The 17,233-nt window shown below is 35.1% G+C and overlaps 1 protein-coding gene across 1 annotated transcript in view; it reads right to left on the bottom strand.

The window, feature by feature from the left end:
• Positions 1–293: 293 nt before the first annotated feature.
• Positions 294–17,233, bottom strand: part of LOC148942807 (uncharacterized) — a 259,132-nt gene continuing 242,192 nt past the window's right edge. Inside the window, exons 12-15 of the mRNA XM_089102069.1 lie at positions 11,556–11,829; positions 6,727–6,997; positions 3,702–3,948; positions 294–2,187 (exon numbers count right to left, since the gene is read on the bottom strand). Coding sequence (XP_088958195.1) covers positions 2,044–2,187; positions 3,702–3,948; positions 6,727–6,997; positions 11,556–11,829 — 936 coding nt within the window. The 3' untranslated portion in view covers positions 294–2,043. The remainder of the gene's footprint in view (positions 2,188–3,701; positions 3,949–6,726; positions 6,998–11,555; positions 11,830–17,233) is intronic.

The following is a 17,233-nucleotide window of genomic DNA, read 5'->3' as shown; positions in this document are numbered from 1 at the left end:
CCCCTCTACTGACGAAGATTATTTGTATCTTTGAATAATTCCTTTAAAATAAATTAAAACTAGTTTAAATATTGTTTTGGTTTCGCCCTTACAACCGAAAAGACCAGTTTTCGCTTATAATAATAATACAAAAAAAATAAAGGTCTAAAGCTTAGGGACTTTTGATCCATTCAATTTTGACCAATTTATCTTAATGGCAAAAAAATTTAACACTAGCAGCGATTTTCATTACTAATGCGCTGTTCTCGTAAGATAAGAAAGTTTTGCTAATTACAATAACTGTTAAGGCAAAATACTGAAAAGAACAATTTTATTCAATAATAAACTGATTATAAATATACTCATTTTTTTAGCCAACCAATAATGTGTGCAATACAAATAACGAGCTTACGGTAACGGCACTATATCGCGATAACATACAAATCTGTACAAAATCTATCCCATAATATTTTTGGATTTTAGAATTCACTTAACGTACTTTGGACAGAGGAGGCCATTGATGGTTCCACGTACATGCAATGAGTTTCTGTTCGAGAAGATTATCTTACCATATATTATTTTGGGGTCAATCCAAATGGATTGAGGTTCAGGTCTCAAAGGCCCGTTGCCTCCAAATCCCAGGTGGCTGAGCTTGCAGAGTTACGCCACTAGCCCCTAAGGAAGGACTTGGATCGTGGCAGCACCTTGATTTGAACTCGTATCCCAATAACACAGGATTGGGAGTCCGGTGTGCCATCCACATAGCTAGGGTAGCTCTATGAAAAAGTAGGATTTATCGGAAAACGATTGAAGACTAGTTACACGGAGGGCTAGTTTTAAATTGGATCAATTACATTTTCGACTTTGTTCATCTTTTCAACGTGTAAAACTAACCAAAGAAATATTGGTTAAAAAACTAACCAATATTTTAGATTCATTCGTGAACATTGTTTTAATATCTGCACTAGTCGAACTATTTCAGGTGGTGCTGAAGAACAATAAAAACTCTGTTTTCATTTATGGCAATCATTGGCCCAATTCAGCAGAATTTTTCGTTGATTGTTCTCAGTTTTCACTGGAAAGCTATCATGTATGCGCAAGAAGAATAGAAAAAGTACTATGATTGCCTCCTGAAAGCCGTTTTTCTAGAAAGTCACTTTTCTAAAGTGATTATTTTAATGCTGTACCCTCTACGACAAATTGTAAAATATGTATTACGTAAGCTCTAGAAAAGGATATACTAAGATGAGGTTGAAGCCCCAAAAGCATATAAAAGGCGAAATTCTGCAATGTTCGTAATAGTTCTTGCACTTTCCAATTGCTTTTATTTTCAATTTTTAGTCATTTTCCTCTGCTTATCTTATGTAACAATTGGCTATGTCTGTAAACTGAGAAAACCCGGTTAAATGAAAAATATTTATCTTTATATATAAATACACCATAGAAGTAAAACTAATTAACCAGACCCCATCAGCTCTGTAGTTAAAGCATGTAACTGATAACTCCTAACGACAATGTGTTACAGCGCCACACTTGATGTTTCATTTTCCGTGGGTACATATTACGGGAATTCATTCTTTTTAGGGCAAAAGTTGCTTTTGTAGTATAAAAAACAGATCAGACTATTTTAAGCACGGTAAAGAATTAGATTATATGGGGTTTTGTGTGTTTTTGCTGGTTAAGGCAAATACATTTTTATAAAATGATGATTTATATGCACGGAAAGAAGTAAAGTTCGGCTTATGAACCGCTTTTCGTTTTTGTAACGGCAGAAGATATCTATATTCTAACTGTACAGATTGATTTTAAGTTTTATGCAAAACTCACATTCGACAAAAATGGCATTTTATTACGACAACCGATTTCATTTATAGAAAATTTCACTAATGTGACTTCACTCTTGATCACAATTATCAATGTGTTTTAACGTACTTCGTCATAATCTGTCATATGTTTGCTCACAGATATTTCCTTAAAGTTAATTTTTCACGTCTTTTTGCCATCCATCTTACATTTACCTATTCATAATGATAAGTTTTCAGATTAATTGTAAGTTGTGTTTATTTAAGCTTTCCACTTTCTAATAACATTTGGTCCTAAGCTTTTCCAATCCTCTAAATTGATTCGTTGCTGTTCAAATACAGTTGAGGTGGCAAACTCGCAGGCGCCGAGATAAGCTGCGTGATATCTGTAAGGTGAGGCATGGACCTGAAATGAATGAGATATGCTAGATTGTCTTATAGTTTTGCTATGCTAGTGATCTATCTAGAAAATTTCGATAAATATAATATACCACTGTTCTTCTACGAGTGATAATACATCGCAACATCCCCTGTATAAGTTCCTTTTCCATCCTGCCCCCTTCAGAGCTCCATTCTATTTTCATTCCAGTGAGGTTCAAGACCCCTTAATATTTTTCTTAAGGTCTGTTATCATCCCGTTCGAGGATGCCCTATTTTCCATTTGACTTCCAGTTTGATTCCTTGAGCTTCCAAACCCCTTAATGTTTTCATATAACCTGTACTACCTCATTCGTTCATGTTATTTTTCGTTTGGCACCGAGCTTGATTCCTGACAAGCACTTAATTACCACTGAGCTTTGATGATGGTCAGTTTTTATTCAATTTTATTTTCTTACTCTGGTGTGTATAACTACGATATCGGCAGGTGGTAATTGTTTACGCTATATCATGCACGACTGGATTATAACAAACTTATTGCAGATTTTATTGATCAAAAATTGTTTGTTCTTTGGCACACAGAAATACCACTCACTGAGAAGGCTCTAGAAATGTGTCAAAATTCACCTTCTCAAGTTCTCGATTTTAGTAATCTTATGAGTTTTTTTCGCTGCTTCTTTCTTTTTTTTCTGCCTCTTTTTCTTTTTTCCTCTCACTTTCTCTCTAAATCGCTATCTATGATAATTAATTCTAGCAATTATCTCACAGGATGTTAGTTTTCTTGTGTTGTAAAAGAATCAAAAAGCTCCAATTGAACTTCAAATTCATTAGCAACTTAAATTATTAGGTTCAGGGCACTAGAGCAAATCCATCGGCACATAAATATACAAGACCCCAAAGCCGATTATTATGAAGGTACAATAATAGATAACCTACACGGAAATATATTTCCAATTATTTGCTTAAAATACAAAAAAATTAGGCCCCAACGGATAGCAGAACTTGTAAATTTACGTATAGAAATAGTAGGACATAGAAAAAACAAAACATGTCATCACAGTAATTATAATAATGGCGAAAATTAACTTGGTTAACCAAAAAAAAAAAAAAACGAAAAAAAAAACAACAAAAACATAAGAAATAAAGAAATGCTGGGCAGTAGGGGCGTGGGAGGCCACCCCAACATGGGGACACAAAAACAAACACGCAAAGAAAATTATCATATATTTTAACCGTGAATAAACAATCATTACTAAACAATCCTTAACATTTGCTTTTTTAAATTCAGCTGAGATTTTTGGGATGGATCAATCAGAGTTTTGTCATTTAGCTTATATTTGTTTGCAATGAATGGCATTTGGTACCTAATTGACAACCTTGATCTTTCGAAACTTACTTGAAATTGACCTGTTGACCAGTTTACTTGTGTGAATATGATTTAAGTGAGAACTTGAAACATGAGTAAGAAAATGGGCCAAATTTATTTTACACTCCTCACATATTTAAAGATATATCTCGCACTGAAAAACGAAAATTCGTCACCTTGGGGGTTATTCCAGATGGTGTTAATCTATTGACTTCTTCTTCCAGTCGTTCAGCAAAGCCAGGTAACATTGTAACACCTCCAGCAAGAAATATACTTCTGGACATTTCCTTGCGAATATCCACACCACATTCTTGAATAGCTCTCGAGACCAATTTTTGCACACCTGGGTGGTCTAGGCCCCAAGCTTCAGGGTTAAACAGACCTTCTGGAACTTGAAATCTTCCAGAGTCTAGTACAAGTTCCCTTGAATTTAAGTATATGTCAGTAATTCTGTTCTATATGTCATGGGGGGGGGGCTAGTTTTTTAGGTACCATAATATTGAACTTATCTCGGAATATTTGGAAAGAAGATAGAGAAGTTTGGAACGTCTTAATTTACTGATTTTTGGAGGAGGGGGGTCAACAAAGTTGGACAGACCACTTTGTAATACCACATGACTAATATTGCCGGAAGCCATACATATCACAAATGAAGAATTGAGGTTTAAAGAAAAAACAGGAAAAAGGAAAGATACAATTATGGGAATAGAATGTCACAGGATTTGTTCAATATAGCATTGAAAGACTAGAAAGTAAAATATTAAGAACAATTATAGACTATATCTTTTTCTAAATCTTAATGTTCCCGACGATTCCAGAGAATATTCAATTGTTATTAACATTGTAAGTAGTTCAATTAACAAACCTAAAAGAATAGCAGCATCAAAAGCTTTGATAAGATTATGTTACAATATTATATTTCTAGTTTTTTCGTTATTTTAAAAATTTTAATCCAGTTACTTTCGTGGTTTGATGAAGGTAGCTGCAAATTGTAAATATGATTAATTGTATGTTATATATTTTATTTTAATCTATTTTAGTTTTATATATATTTCTTAATTATATTTTTTAGTTTTAGTTTCTAGTTTCTTTTTTTTACGCTGGAGACGTCTTGTTGTATACGGGCGAAATATCCGTTGGATTTTTGTAGTTTCTCTTCGCTTTCATTTACTGGCCATTGACCCATTTGTCGTCTTTATATTTATTTCTCTGTTTTTTATTCAATTGTTCCAACCTAACATTTCAAAGTAAGGAGCGACTCAGGATAATAGTAAACAAAACTCTAAAAAGGCGGCTTTGATAACAATTAAAATATCAACAGAATTAGCTTTTTATGCTGAATCCAAATGTTGGTTTAAAAGTGTCAAGACGCTACGAGCCTATGAAACATCGCCTGATTTCCGAAAATGGAATAAAAGGCAAAATTTACCCAGTTTTTGAAAAGGAGGGAAGGCAACCCAAAAAGGGCGATTAATTTTGATGAAAATTACACCATCAAATATGGCATATCAGAGAACTCTATTGTACAGGTTTCAAGCCCTCATCTACAAAAATATAAAAATTTTTATTTTTTCCAAGAAGTATGGTCACGGACATATGTTTACTTGCTTGCTCGCTTATGGTTTTCTTCCCATGGGGTGATCGAATCGAAACAGTTTTCAAGAGTATGAGAAGAAGGCTCATTAGAAATAAATTTGAACGTTCCACTGACCTTTTTGATTACCAGAAAAGGTCGTGCCGGAACAAAGTTACATTCTCTGCCATTTTGTGATGTAAAACGATAAGTTTACCCCAAAAGGGACCAAAAAGCCATCAATTAAAAACTCTGAGATATTCAATTGATTGTCTTATATATCGATCCAATCGATATATAAGAAGTATATATTGAGTTTTTTCAAATTCAAGAGACATTAATGCATCGCGCTAGCCCATTCTTTCCTAAAGATCGACGTGCTCCCTCAAAATAAACGGTTAATAAATATTTCTTTTAAAGCAGCATTTAACTAAGTTTAATCATTTCAGACTTGCTAAAATTATTCACAGTGTTCTATAATTGCGCATTAGCCATTCTAGAGGTGACCAGTAGATCTTTGTGTATGCGGAAGGAGTGAACCTAAAGCCTTGAAAAATATGCTTTCATACCCTGGAGCATTCAAATAAATATGGAACGAGTTTTGAAGAAGGGGGGGGTAGAAATTTATTTATTATTCTTCTTGACTCCCCGAAATATTTTTTATCCGCGCCTTTAATCAATTCTTGTGTGGGATAGGGCCCGCAGATATTGCCAGATTTACATCTTATACTCAACACGTACCAATCTCAATAAAAGCATTCAAAATAAGGCTATTGAGAAAAAAAATTATAATATAGCAAAAAAAAAACAAGAGAACGAAAGCACACAACTGATACAGTCAAAATCAAAACAGGATAGGATTGTTAAAAGACATTTAAGACAAAAATGAGATCAACATTAAATATTTATTGATGCATTCTATCTAAAACTGGTGCACATGGCCTCAAGTCTTTCTTGTAGGGTGATCTCACTGGTATTCTTTAAAAACGAACGTAAAAGATCGGTGGTTTACACCAACTCTCAAGAGCTAACCTTTGAGTTGCTTCGGTATCATGTGTATTTTCCCTAGATGGACTGTAGTACCAGTTTGGAGAAAAAAATGAAGTAAAAAAATTTGGCCATGAAATGACCAATCTTATTCAACCACTCTATTTATGCATATTAAAAGTTTACATTTCTCGGTGGTTTCTATGCCAATTCCAACCAACAATTACTCATCGGGGGGGGGGGGTCAATTTTACCTTTAAGATTTGTATGAGGGCCAAAACTCGTAGGCCTAAGCAACAGAGTTAGAAAAGTTATTTTTCATTGGTTGAACTGCATTTAAATGCATTGATACGTATATATTTAAAAAATAGTTAAAGGATAATGAATGAATAAAATCAGGTTTCCAGAATAATGGAGGGGCAAGCTTTAACTCCCTAGTCCCCCTCCTAATTATGCGTATGGTGCCCATAAAAGAATACATTTTTTGGCTCACCCACATGAGTGGATCTTTCTTGCGATTTACTAATCTATTGCGCGTTTTACATTAAACACTAATGGTCTTATGTCCTACAACATCATCTTTTTTTTTATTTTAATTTATAAACTGACCTGAAAATTAAATTTGAATTGTTTATACTTACCGCCATGGAATACTTTCACTGTTAAACTGTTCAAGACTTAAAGATGCGCTTACAGCCAAGGGATCCTTATGAGAGAGCTGTAAATCGGTATGATAAGCTCCAGGTGATGGTCCTGAAACATAACATAAACGTTCTAGGGCCAATCGAACAAAATATGTTTCAACTTCTGAAACGAGGGAATAGTTCTTCTGGAGCAGGAATTGGCGAACATGCTCTATAATTTCACAGCCACCATAAGGAACTCGAGAGGTACCAGAGTTCAGCATGTAACCTGATGAAAATGTTAGAATATTAGATCAAAGGTAACTAAAAAAAAAAATGCGGTCATTTAGAGGGCTGTTTTATGGGCTTACAGATTCCAGATCCTAAAATCTAAGCTAAAGAGGAATTATTTATATCTATGAGATCATGGACATAGAAACGAGAGGTAGGAAAAGTAATGCCACCCAAGAATTTAGTTCATTTTTTTTGCCCGTATGTACGGGTTTGCTCAAAAATTTTTTCTCTAAAACGGTATTAATAAATACTCATCTACTTCTACTAAATAATTTCATCTACTTCAAACAAATAACAATTAAAAATCATTGTTCTGAAGAAGTATTCATTCATGGATATTTTGGTACCCCAAACTTATGTTGGTCTTAAAATTTAAATTACTTAAAAATTAAAATTAAAAAAAAAGTCCTTGAGATTCCTGCACTGGTATTAAAGAACCGAAAAAGGAAGCAATTTTAAACTGAGATCCACTACTAGTCATGACTTGAACTTGGAAAGCAAACACTAAAACATACGCCAGAAATCGTGAAGCGTAAAAAAGCCTAGAAAAATCTGGAGAGGAAGAGACGTATAAAAACAGGGAAAATTCTAAAAAAGGACAGCCAGAAAGACTTAGGCAACTTATATAAACTTGTCGCAGCGCTAGGGGACCCGTGACGGATAGGCTCATGAAGGGCACTCTTTGTCCATCCCATTCTGTCCAAAGCCTTTACTTTGAGCATCTTCCGAGAGATCATCAAAGATATGAATCCTTTAACAGATTAAATTAAAAAAAGTTTTTTCAACTGAAAGTAAGGAGCAATGTTAAAACTAAAACGAACATAAACTATTACGCATATGAAGGGTATCCCCCTCCTCAATAATTCGCTCTTTACGCTAAAGTTTGACTTTTTGCTCCAATTATATAAGAATTATTATTAGAGTAATAAGCTTTTTCAAGTCATCTTCAAAGACATAGTTACTAATTTTTTCGACTATGCTGAAGAAAATGATTGTCTAAATATTTTGATCAGGTGACTTTGGGGAAAAGAGGGCGTGGGAGGGGAGCCAGGTGCCCTCCAGTATTTTTGGTTACTTAAAAAGGAAGCTGGAAATTTTTATTTCCGATCAAATGAGCCCTCTCCCAACCCCTCTAGAATCACTGGTTTGATACGATCACTCCTGGGGAAAACAAACAAATAAAACAAGCATCCGTGATCGTTCTTCTGGCAAAAAATACAAAATTCCAAATTTTGTACATAGGAGCTTGGAACCTCTGCAGTAGGGTTCTCTAATATGCTGAATCTGATGGTGTGATTTTCATTAAGATCACTTGATGCTTTTGGTATGTTTCCCCTTTTTTTCAAAAATTTGGCAAATTTTCCCAGGCTCGTAACTTCTAATGGGTAACATTAAATTTGATGAGTTTTGCATATTTTGAATAAGTATCGAAGGTCCATTCTTTTGATGCATCTATTGTTATCAAGACTGTGTTTCTTAGAGTTTCGGTTACTATTGAGCCGCATCGCTCCTTACTTACAGTTCGTCGCCACGTACTGTTACATCAAAAACAGAACTGCACAAAAACAAACAGTTTTTAAATTGAAGAAAATATTGACGATGTTCTTATATTTCCATACTGAATTTTCCAGAGGGATAAAATTTAATCCAAATTATTTTCAAAAGTGCTAATGATTTTGTTCATCTAAAAAAAAAAATGGACATACATAATCCTCAGACTATAAGATTTACGTATATTGGGGTTCTGGGTGGCTTATTAGTTCGTCTTTTTGTGGTGTTGCGTTGAAGTCATCCATTTACAAATTTTTGTGGTGTTGCGTTGAAGTCATCCATTTACAAATTGCAATCTGCTTTACACCTGTGAGAAATAAACTGGTCCATCGCGATAGGCAACAGTTTGTCCAAGACAAGACCAAGGAGCAAGAAGATGCCGCCGGCAAAGGCGACATTGGGGCACTATAGACATCTCTGTGAACTTAATTCTAAGGAAGTAACCTCATTCGGCCCCATAGTTGCTCCCGTACCAGATGACTCAGCCCAGCACGAGAGATGGAAAAATCACTTCTTCACCCTTCGTAACTCCGGCAGTTCCCGATATCCTGACCCAGATCTCATAAAAGCTGCATCCCTTGCGCCAACGATTCCACTTGGGAGTAATGATGAAGGACCATTTTTCCTCGACGAAAACAATAGATCTATGAAGAGATTGAAAAATAAATACACGCCTGGCTGCTGTGAAATAGCTGTGGATCTTCTGAAGTCCAGAGATCCTGCCTTGTTGCTGTGGCACCAAACAATGTTCTGCATAGTGTGGCACACGGAGATCATTCCGAAGGATTGGCGCGCTGTAATAATTCTGCCATTATGGAAAAGGAAAGGATCCAGGAACCAATGCTCTACCTACAGAGGTATAACGTTGCTCTCCGTCTCTGCTACAGTTTTTGCAATGACTCTCCACGACAGGTGCTCTAGTACACTTCGAAGAACCGAAGAATAGTACAAGCAGGTTCCACGCCTGTTCGTTCTAAAAACGAACAGATATTCACTTTTAGGAAGTTGATAGAAAAAACACGGGAATTTCAAAAGAAGGCATACAGAGGCTTTGTCGACTTCAAGACTGAACTTGACTCTGAAGATAGGAAGTCGCTGTTGCTCATTTTTAAAAACAACAGGTCTTGCCAAGAAGTACTGTTCTCTCTTTGAGAGACTGTAAGAACAAACGTTAAGCTGTGTACAAGTCAACGGGAAACGTAGCCAGCCTTTCTGCATTTGTACTGGAGTTCGGTAGGGTTGTGCCGCGGCTCCTGAATTATTTAATTACGACCACCGCCCGACTGAGATTTGGATTGAAGTTCAGTGACAGACTTTTAAGCGATATTGACTTCACTGACAATATGGCACTCATCACAAACACCCTCGAAGAACTTCGAGCAGCGCTGACAGTTATGAGAGAAGAAGCTACCAAGGTTGGGCTCAACATTAGCTGGAGCAAAATGATTCACAATTATCTTAACAATCCTTTCTTACAGTCGGAGTATGCCAAAACTAAATAGCGGTCGTGAAGGATTTCACGTACCTTGGCTCCATTCTGTCAAGTGATGGATCAGTCAAGATTGAAGTCAATGCAAGACTCGCTAAGGCATCTTCTGGCCTAGGGAGACTCAATAACATTTTGTAGAACCCTCACGCAGTCGTCTTACGAAGATGTGGATATTTAATGCATGTGTCGGCTCAGTCCTACCATACGGCACAGAAATTTGGCCAGCAACCACCATTTATTTCAGGAAGTTGGACACAATCCAGAGCAAAGGATCTGAAAGATAGAGGGACTTTGCTGGCACGACTTTATCAGCAACGCCAATCTCCTGTTCCGTGCGATGCAGATTCCATTCCCCTGCAAGTTGCACGGCGTACACTGAGATGGTACGGCCACCTTCTTCGAATGTCAGAAGAAACCCCTTGTCACATCGTATATGATTTCAACCATGTGATTACTGGGTGGAAACGACCACGCGGTCGACCAGGAGCAAGATGGACCGATACTCTGCATCCTTTTCTAAGGAAGGCAAGAATAAGAACTGAAGATGGACCCGCGACTCAAGAACAGGTTTACTGGAGAAGGATAGTGTCTGATCTCTCGACGCTGGCGTCATAAAATGAAGTACCGTGAGAATTAAAATAATAAATTGGTAGTTTTGGAATTAGTGTCCTAATTATACTTTAGGGAATATCCAGGATCTATTAAAGTTTACTGATGGGTTTGAGTGTGGAAAATGGAGCTAAATAAAGACATTCAAGCACTTCGTCAGCTTGATCTTATGGTAAATTAATCTTAAATTGACATGATATGACCAAATTTTGACTTGGCCAAACGATACAATTTTGCCTCGTGTTCAAATTGACTTAAAAATGATTCATATTATAGTAAACGTTGTTTTGTCATTTTTTATCTTAATTCTCATTTTCAGAGAATACCTCCATTTCTTAAACTTATCCCTCGGTTGTCAATAAGGTAACATTTCTTGGAAGTAGGTCTGTTCACGTGAGAACAAAAAACTTGAATGAAGTTCTCTGATGCTAAAATGTAAAATCACCAAAAGTGAATAACCAATTTAGCTTCTGAACGGCTGGTTTTTTATTCTCTAAAATAGCATGGTTAAAAATATAAAAATTTAGTGACCAGCCACCTAATAGGTCTAAAAAAAAATATCCTATATAAAGCAGCTTTGATTACAACCAGTTTTTTTCCCATTTCCTTCTTTTGTAGATCAACAACTGCACAGATTGCCATAGATTAATAGATTTTCCATTGGGATCAAATTCAAAATTAACATGAAATTAATTAACAATGAAAATAGACGGTTTACATCTGCAGAACACGTGGAGTAAGGGATGGAAAATAATCCCAAAATTAGATAATAAGAAACCTCAAAATCATGTTCCTTTATTAATTTGGAATTAACAATCAGAAAAAAAAACTTTGTTTGCTAATATCACTTCTAGGAAGTGAAGCAATATCTGCTTAATTTGAAATCGTTATCAAGAAAACTAACCATCCATAATTGGCACTATATCTATTCGTTCTCCAATATCCACAACAATTCCAGAATTTGCTCTATATGCAGATAGGGCTAAAACAGACTGATTTGAAAGGTTAACTCCTCGGACTTCGAATTCCTCAAACATTATTTTAAGCAGCTCTGCCTGTGAATTTGGTGGTATGCTCCTGGGCAAGCTCAGTTGGACGTAGTGTCGAGAAGGATCAACATTTAATTTTTGAAAGATAAGTGACAGGAAGCCAGATAGAGGGGCCATGTCAAGCGAATACTAAAATGAAAGAAATATATTGGTTAAAAAAGGCTTTTTTTCCAATAAAAGCCGACACTTATCAATAGAAAGCAACAAAACACAAGTTCGAAAAAAATGTATAATTTTGAAAACAATTGGCACATTAAAACAGCCAACCTTCTGCGTTGAATCAAATACCAAAAATAAATAGAGTATGAAGCTTATCACAAACTGTTGGCATTTAAGATGAAATTGTAGGAAAAAGAAAGAAAATATCTCTCAAAATGGATGAAATCGCAATATAAATTTTATTACCATATTCCAAGTTTCTGAGAACTTAGGAGCGAAAGTTTAGCTCCCTATTTACGATAATTTAGAATTGCATATTTTTTCCATGAGTGATAATATAATGGACAATTGACTATTAAGAGTGGGTGCATTTGAATTAAAATTGTATATTCTAGTGCCCGTTCAAAAGAAATGGCACCACAACAGCGTTCAAAGCGGTTATTTTGTATTACAAAACAGTATTGGTGTGGGGGAGGGGTTTCAGTCGATTCCCTCAGGGCTATGGGGCCTAAAGTCTTAAAACGTAGATTTTTGTCCCAAGTTCTGTGACTTATCATAACTTTTTCAGATAAAACAAAGAGGGAAGGGCATCCCAGTAATATCTTAAGCTTGAAGGAATCTATTTGGAAAAAGTGTTCAGAACCGATGATGAGGAGCGGTTGTACCTCCCCTCTTAGCCCAGAAATATTTAAAGTATAAAAGTGGTAGATCACACAAATTTTCTTGCTAGCACAAAGGGCGATGAATGGGATCCGTCCTTAAGAAGAGATTCTGTTCAAAGAGCCACAAAACTTTTTTTTTGTATTTTCAGATAATTTTGTCACGTGCAGTCTTTCTGAAAACGTTATATTTGAAATTAACTCATTAAATAAACACTTTCCAAAAAAGAGGTTTTCTTAAAAAAGTAAAGAGCCATTTTAAAATGTAAGACGAGCAGAAACAACGTTGTTTAATAACTCAAACCTAAAACGAGCAGAAATTACTATCAGTATATAAATGAAACCCAACAACCCAAACCCATCCTCATCCTGTAGACACCCTTGAAAAGTATCTTAGTCCCCCATTTTATTAAAAGAATCCTTTTGTGTACTCCTTCGTTGTAATGCACCATTTTATTTAAATAGTCTTTTCATTTTGTTTTTTGTAACGGTTTGTTTGTTAAAATAAATGTATTTCAATTTCATTTATTATTTTAAAAAGATCTGTTTCGTTGTCTAAAAAAATTAAGAAAGGAAAACCCAACCAGATCCCAATTTTTCGTATTAAATGAGCTTCAATTGATCCTGAAACTTTGATCGAAGTCTGTATCAAACAGTTCGTGGTAACGAACTGCAAATAAGGAGCGACCCGGCTCAATAGTAACCGAAACTCTAAAAAACGGAATTTTGATACAAATAGATACATCAAAAGAATTAAATTTTAATGCTGATTTCAAATATATAAGTTTAATCAAGTTTAGTCCTACCCATCAAAAGTTACGCGCCTGAGAAAAATTGCCTGAATTTTGAAAAAAGGGGAAACACTCCCTAAACGTTATAGAACCTTAATGAAAATCACACCGGCAAAATCAATGTATTTCAGAACCCTACAATAGAGGTTTAAAACTCTCGTACAAAAAAATTTTTAATTTTGTATTTTTTTTTTTTTTTTGGCCAGAAGAAAGATCACGGATATGTTGTTATTTGGTTTTTTTTTCCAGGGGTGATCATATCTACCAGTGGTCCTAGAATATCGTGGGAGGGCTCATTCGAACGGGAATTAAAAGTTCTAGTGCGCTTTTTAAATGACCAAAAAATGGGGGGCAACTGGGCCCCCTCCCACACTCATTTATTTCCCAAAGTCACCCGATCAAAATTTTGAGATAGCCATTTTGTTCAGCATGGTCAAAAATATAATAGCTATGTCTTTTAGGATGACTTAATCCCCAAAGTCCCCGGGGGGACGGCTGAAAGTTATGAACTTTACCCAGTGTTTACCCATACCATTGGTTATTGGGAAGTATACAGACGTTTTTAGGGGGGATTTTTTCTGGTAGGGGGGGGTCCGGGGTTATGTTGGAGAATCTTTCCATAGAGGGAGTTTTCATGGGGTAAGGGACATTGCTATGCAGGGGGTGCCGGATTTCCCAGCATTATTCAAAAAAACGATCAGAAATTAAATAAAAAAAGTTTTTCAACTGAAAGTAAGGAGTTACATCAAAACTTAAAACGAACAGAAAATATGACGTGTATTATTAAGTTCGGCCCCTAGTGAATACCTCGCTCTTTAAGCCAAAGATTTTTAAGTACTTTCATAAGAGCTATTTATTCTAATTAACGGCCTTTGTGATTAAGGGGTCATTCTTGAAGAATTGGGACGAAATTTGAACTTTAGCGTACAAAGTGAGGTATTGACTAGGGGGCCAACCCCCTAATATACGTATTAAGAATAAATGAATATAGAAGTTCGTTACGTAACTTAATTTGTAAGTTACGTATATTTATTACTAGAACGTTATTTATATTTATACTTAGAACGTTCGTAAATAAAATTAAACAACTTTCGAGAAAGTTATTTAACCAAATAAAAGAAAAATTAATGGGCTAATTTTGTTATAATTATTCATGTACGGTAAGCCAAAATCAAAACCTGCATTAATTCAAAAACGTTCAAAAATTAAATTAAAAAAACACGTTTTTTAACTGAAAGTAAGGAGCGACATTAAAACTTAAAACAAACAGAAATTATTCCGTATATTAAAGGGGTTGTCCACTCCTCAACTCCTCGCTCTTTACGCTAAAGTTAGACTCTTTCTCACAACTCTTATTTTTTTAAACAATAAAAACTTTAGCGTAAAGAGCGAGGCGTTGAGGACAGGACAGCCCCTTTCATATACGGAATAATTTCCGTTTTTTTAAGTTTTAATGTCGTTCCTTACTTTTAGTTAAAAAACTTGTTTTTTTTTAATTTAATTATGATTGTAAGATCTGTCTACACAACAATGAATAAAAACATAAGACATTAGATAGACTATCAGACTTATGTATCCATATTATGTATATGCAGACACGATATGTTGAATTTCTGAAAGGAAAGTTAGCGGAATACCAGCATCTCCCCTTGTCAAGATAAGATTTAAGATTTACTCATCCACAAAAAAAATACAACATCAAATTGCCCCCCCCCCTCGGCGGGTTCTCTGGCCAAGAATGCAGGAAAAAAAGAGACAAAAGAATAAAAGGAGAAAAATAAAACAGACACGCACTAAAAAGGAAAATACTAATCGTTCGCCAACTGAATATTCGCAGAAAACCAATTGGATCCGAGATATCAACCGCACGTGGGCGTTAAGAAATAAAAGAAGAATATACACATATATATATATATATATATATATATATATATATATATATATATATATATATATATATATATATATATATATATATATATATATATATATATATATATATATATATATATATATATATATATATATATATATATATATATATATATATATATATATATATATATATATATATATATATATATATATATATATATATATATATATATATTTATATATATCTTCCAGAGACCAAAAATGCTTTTACGATTCTTTTAAAGGCACCAAAGGATTGACCAGTGGTTCCCAACCAATTTTAATCCATGTCCCACCTAAACATTTCTAAAATCCTCATGCCACACTCCTAATTTTTAACTTTTATTATTCAAAATTTTACTTGTATTTAACTGAAGGAAGGTTAAAACGTCATAGATGTGCCAAGAAGGGGGAAGACAGGGGGCACGCCCCCTAGATTTTGGAAAAAAACCTTGTTACTTCTATTTAATAGCTATTTTGTATTTTAGCTATGGGATATATTGAACTAGCGAGACTGAATGACCTGTCACTGGTATTGTACCCCGTGGTTTTGTTTTCTTAGAGCCATTAAATAGCACTGTTACTTCTCTTACTGTTACTTTTTACAGTTACTTTTCAATGATTTTGTTTTATAATGTTACTTCTGTCTTCATCCTCGAGAATCCTATATATACCGATTGTAGACAACCTTGTCTTGCAATGTGTAAAACAATTCCTATTCGCTGTCTTACTCACTGTCATGATCTCTGGCTAGGTTTCAGTCAAAAACTAGGCGTCGGCTCGTCGGTTTATCTTTTCTGTTGTCATGAATCCGTAATCAAACAATGATTAAAAAGTGATGACAAACTTTGGACATTTTCGCGGTGAAAATACGGAAGAAAAATGAAGAAACTTCAGTGCAAGAAACTGGCAATAATGTCAGTGCCCAAAGTGTCGGGTTACTGCACATGATATCCCTTACCTGTGACAATCTTTCAGAAACAAGCAGAACAATAAATGATACAGGTCAACATGAAAGAGTGGTCTGCATTTCCGAATGAGTTGCAGGTTTCAGTAGCAGTCGAGAATCTCTCTCTGGTATCTCTACGACCCACCCTAACCAACCAGCTCAACATTTTCTTGAGAGATATCCGGACTCTGCTTCTAATTGAAGGAAATTCAGTGTGCATTACTTTAAGACTTACGAATGGATTGAATAATCATAAAACTTGGATTCTGAGTCTTCTTAGTTCTCTGATTAACCGGCCAGATGGATCGACATTTTATGCAAAATATCCCTCCGCTTTATACTTTATCAGCTATCTACCCTTCAAGTTCTGATTTCCTCGAATTTTCTAAGGTTGAAAAGGTAATATGTCATCATCAAAAGATTCTCGATGTTGATGACTATGCCCTAGATCCTGGCTTTCTCTTGCAACGTTGCATCTTTCAAAATCTGACACTTTTAAAATGGATCTACTCCGAACTATCAAAATTTTATCCAACCTCCCAATTGCCTATTTTGTAGTGCTAAATCTGTTGAAGGAAGTAGCTACTTTACCTTTGATGACTGCCAGTAATGAACGATTCGTCTCGGCATTTTGGCGTGTGAAGGATGATCTACGATCGACAGTGGGAAATGAAAGACTCAGTAATCTCACTATCATGGTCGTTGAAAAAGAGGAGACACTGGATTTGAACGGATTAGTCGACAATTTATCCAAACAGAGAAGTCACCACTACCCCCTGTTTTTAGTAGGTTTGAACAATCTTGTTCTGATGTTCGTATCTTCATTAAAAAATGGAAAAATAAAATCCTCGCCTCCCCCTTACAATATCGTGAATTGGGGCCATTAAAATGCCACTAACTTGGTATCTATTTTTGTGTCTTCCTCTAGGCATATTTTATACTAATTAAAAATATTCTCTGAATACAACACCTTTTATACAATGTATAATGTCTCCGCAGTACTATCATGTATCTTTTTTGCTCTTTAAATGCATTTGAATGTGAAGTCATTCAAATGAAAA

This window comes from Artemia sp. Qi Xiang Cuo, chromosome 16, assembly GCF_049724085.1.
Source record: "Artemia sp. Qi Xiang Cuo chromosome 16, ASM4972408v1, whole genome shotgun sequence".
Classification (NCBI taxonomy): Eukaryota; Metazoa; Arthropoda; class Branchiopoda; order Anostraca; family Artemiidae; genus Artemia; species Artemia sp. Qi Xiang Cuo.
Note: the sequence above shows the minus strand (reverse complement) of the source record. Positions and strands in the feature narration are given on the sequence as shown.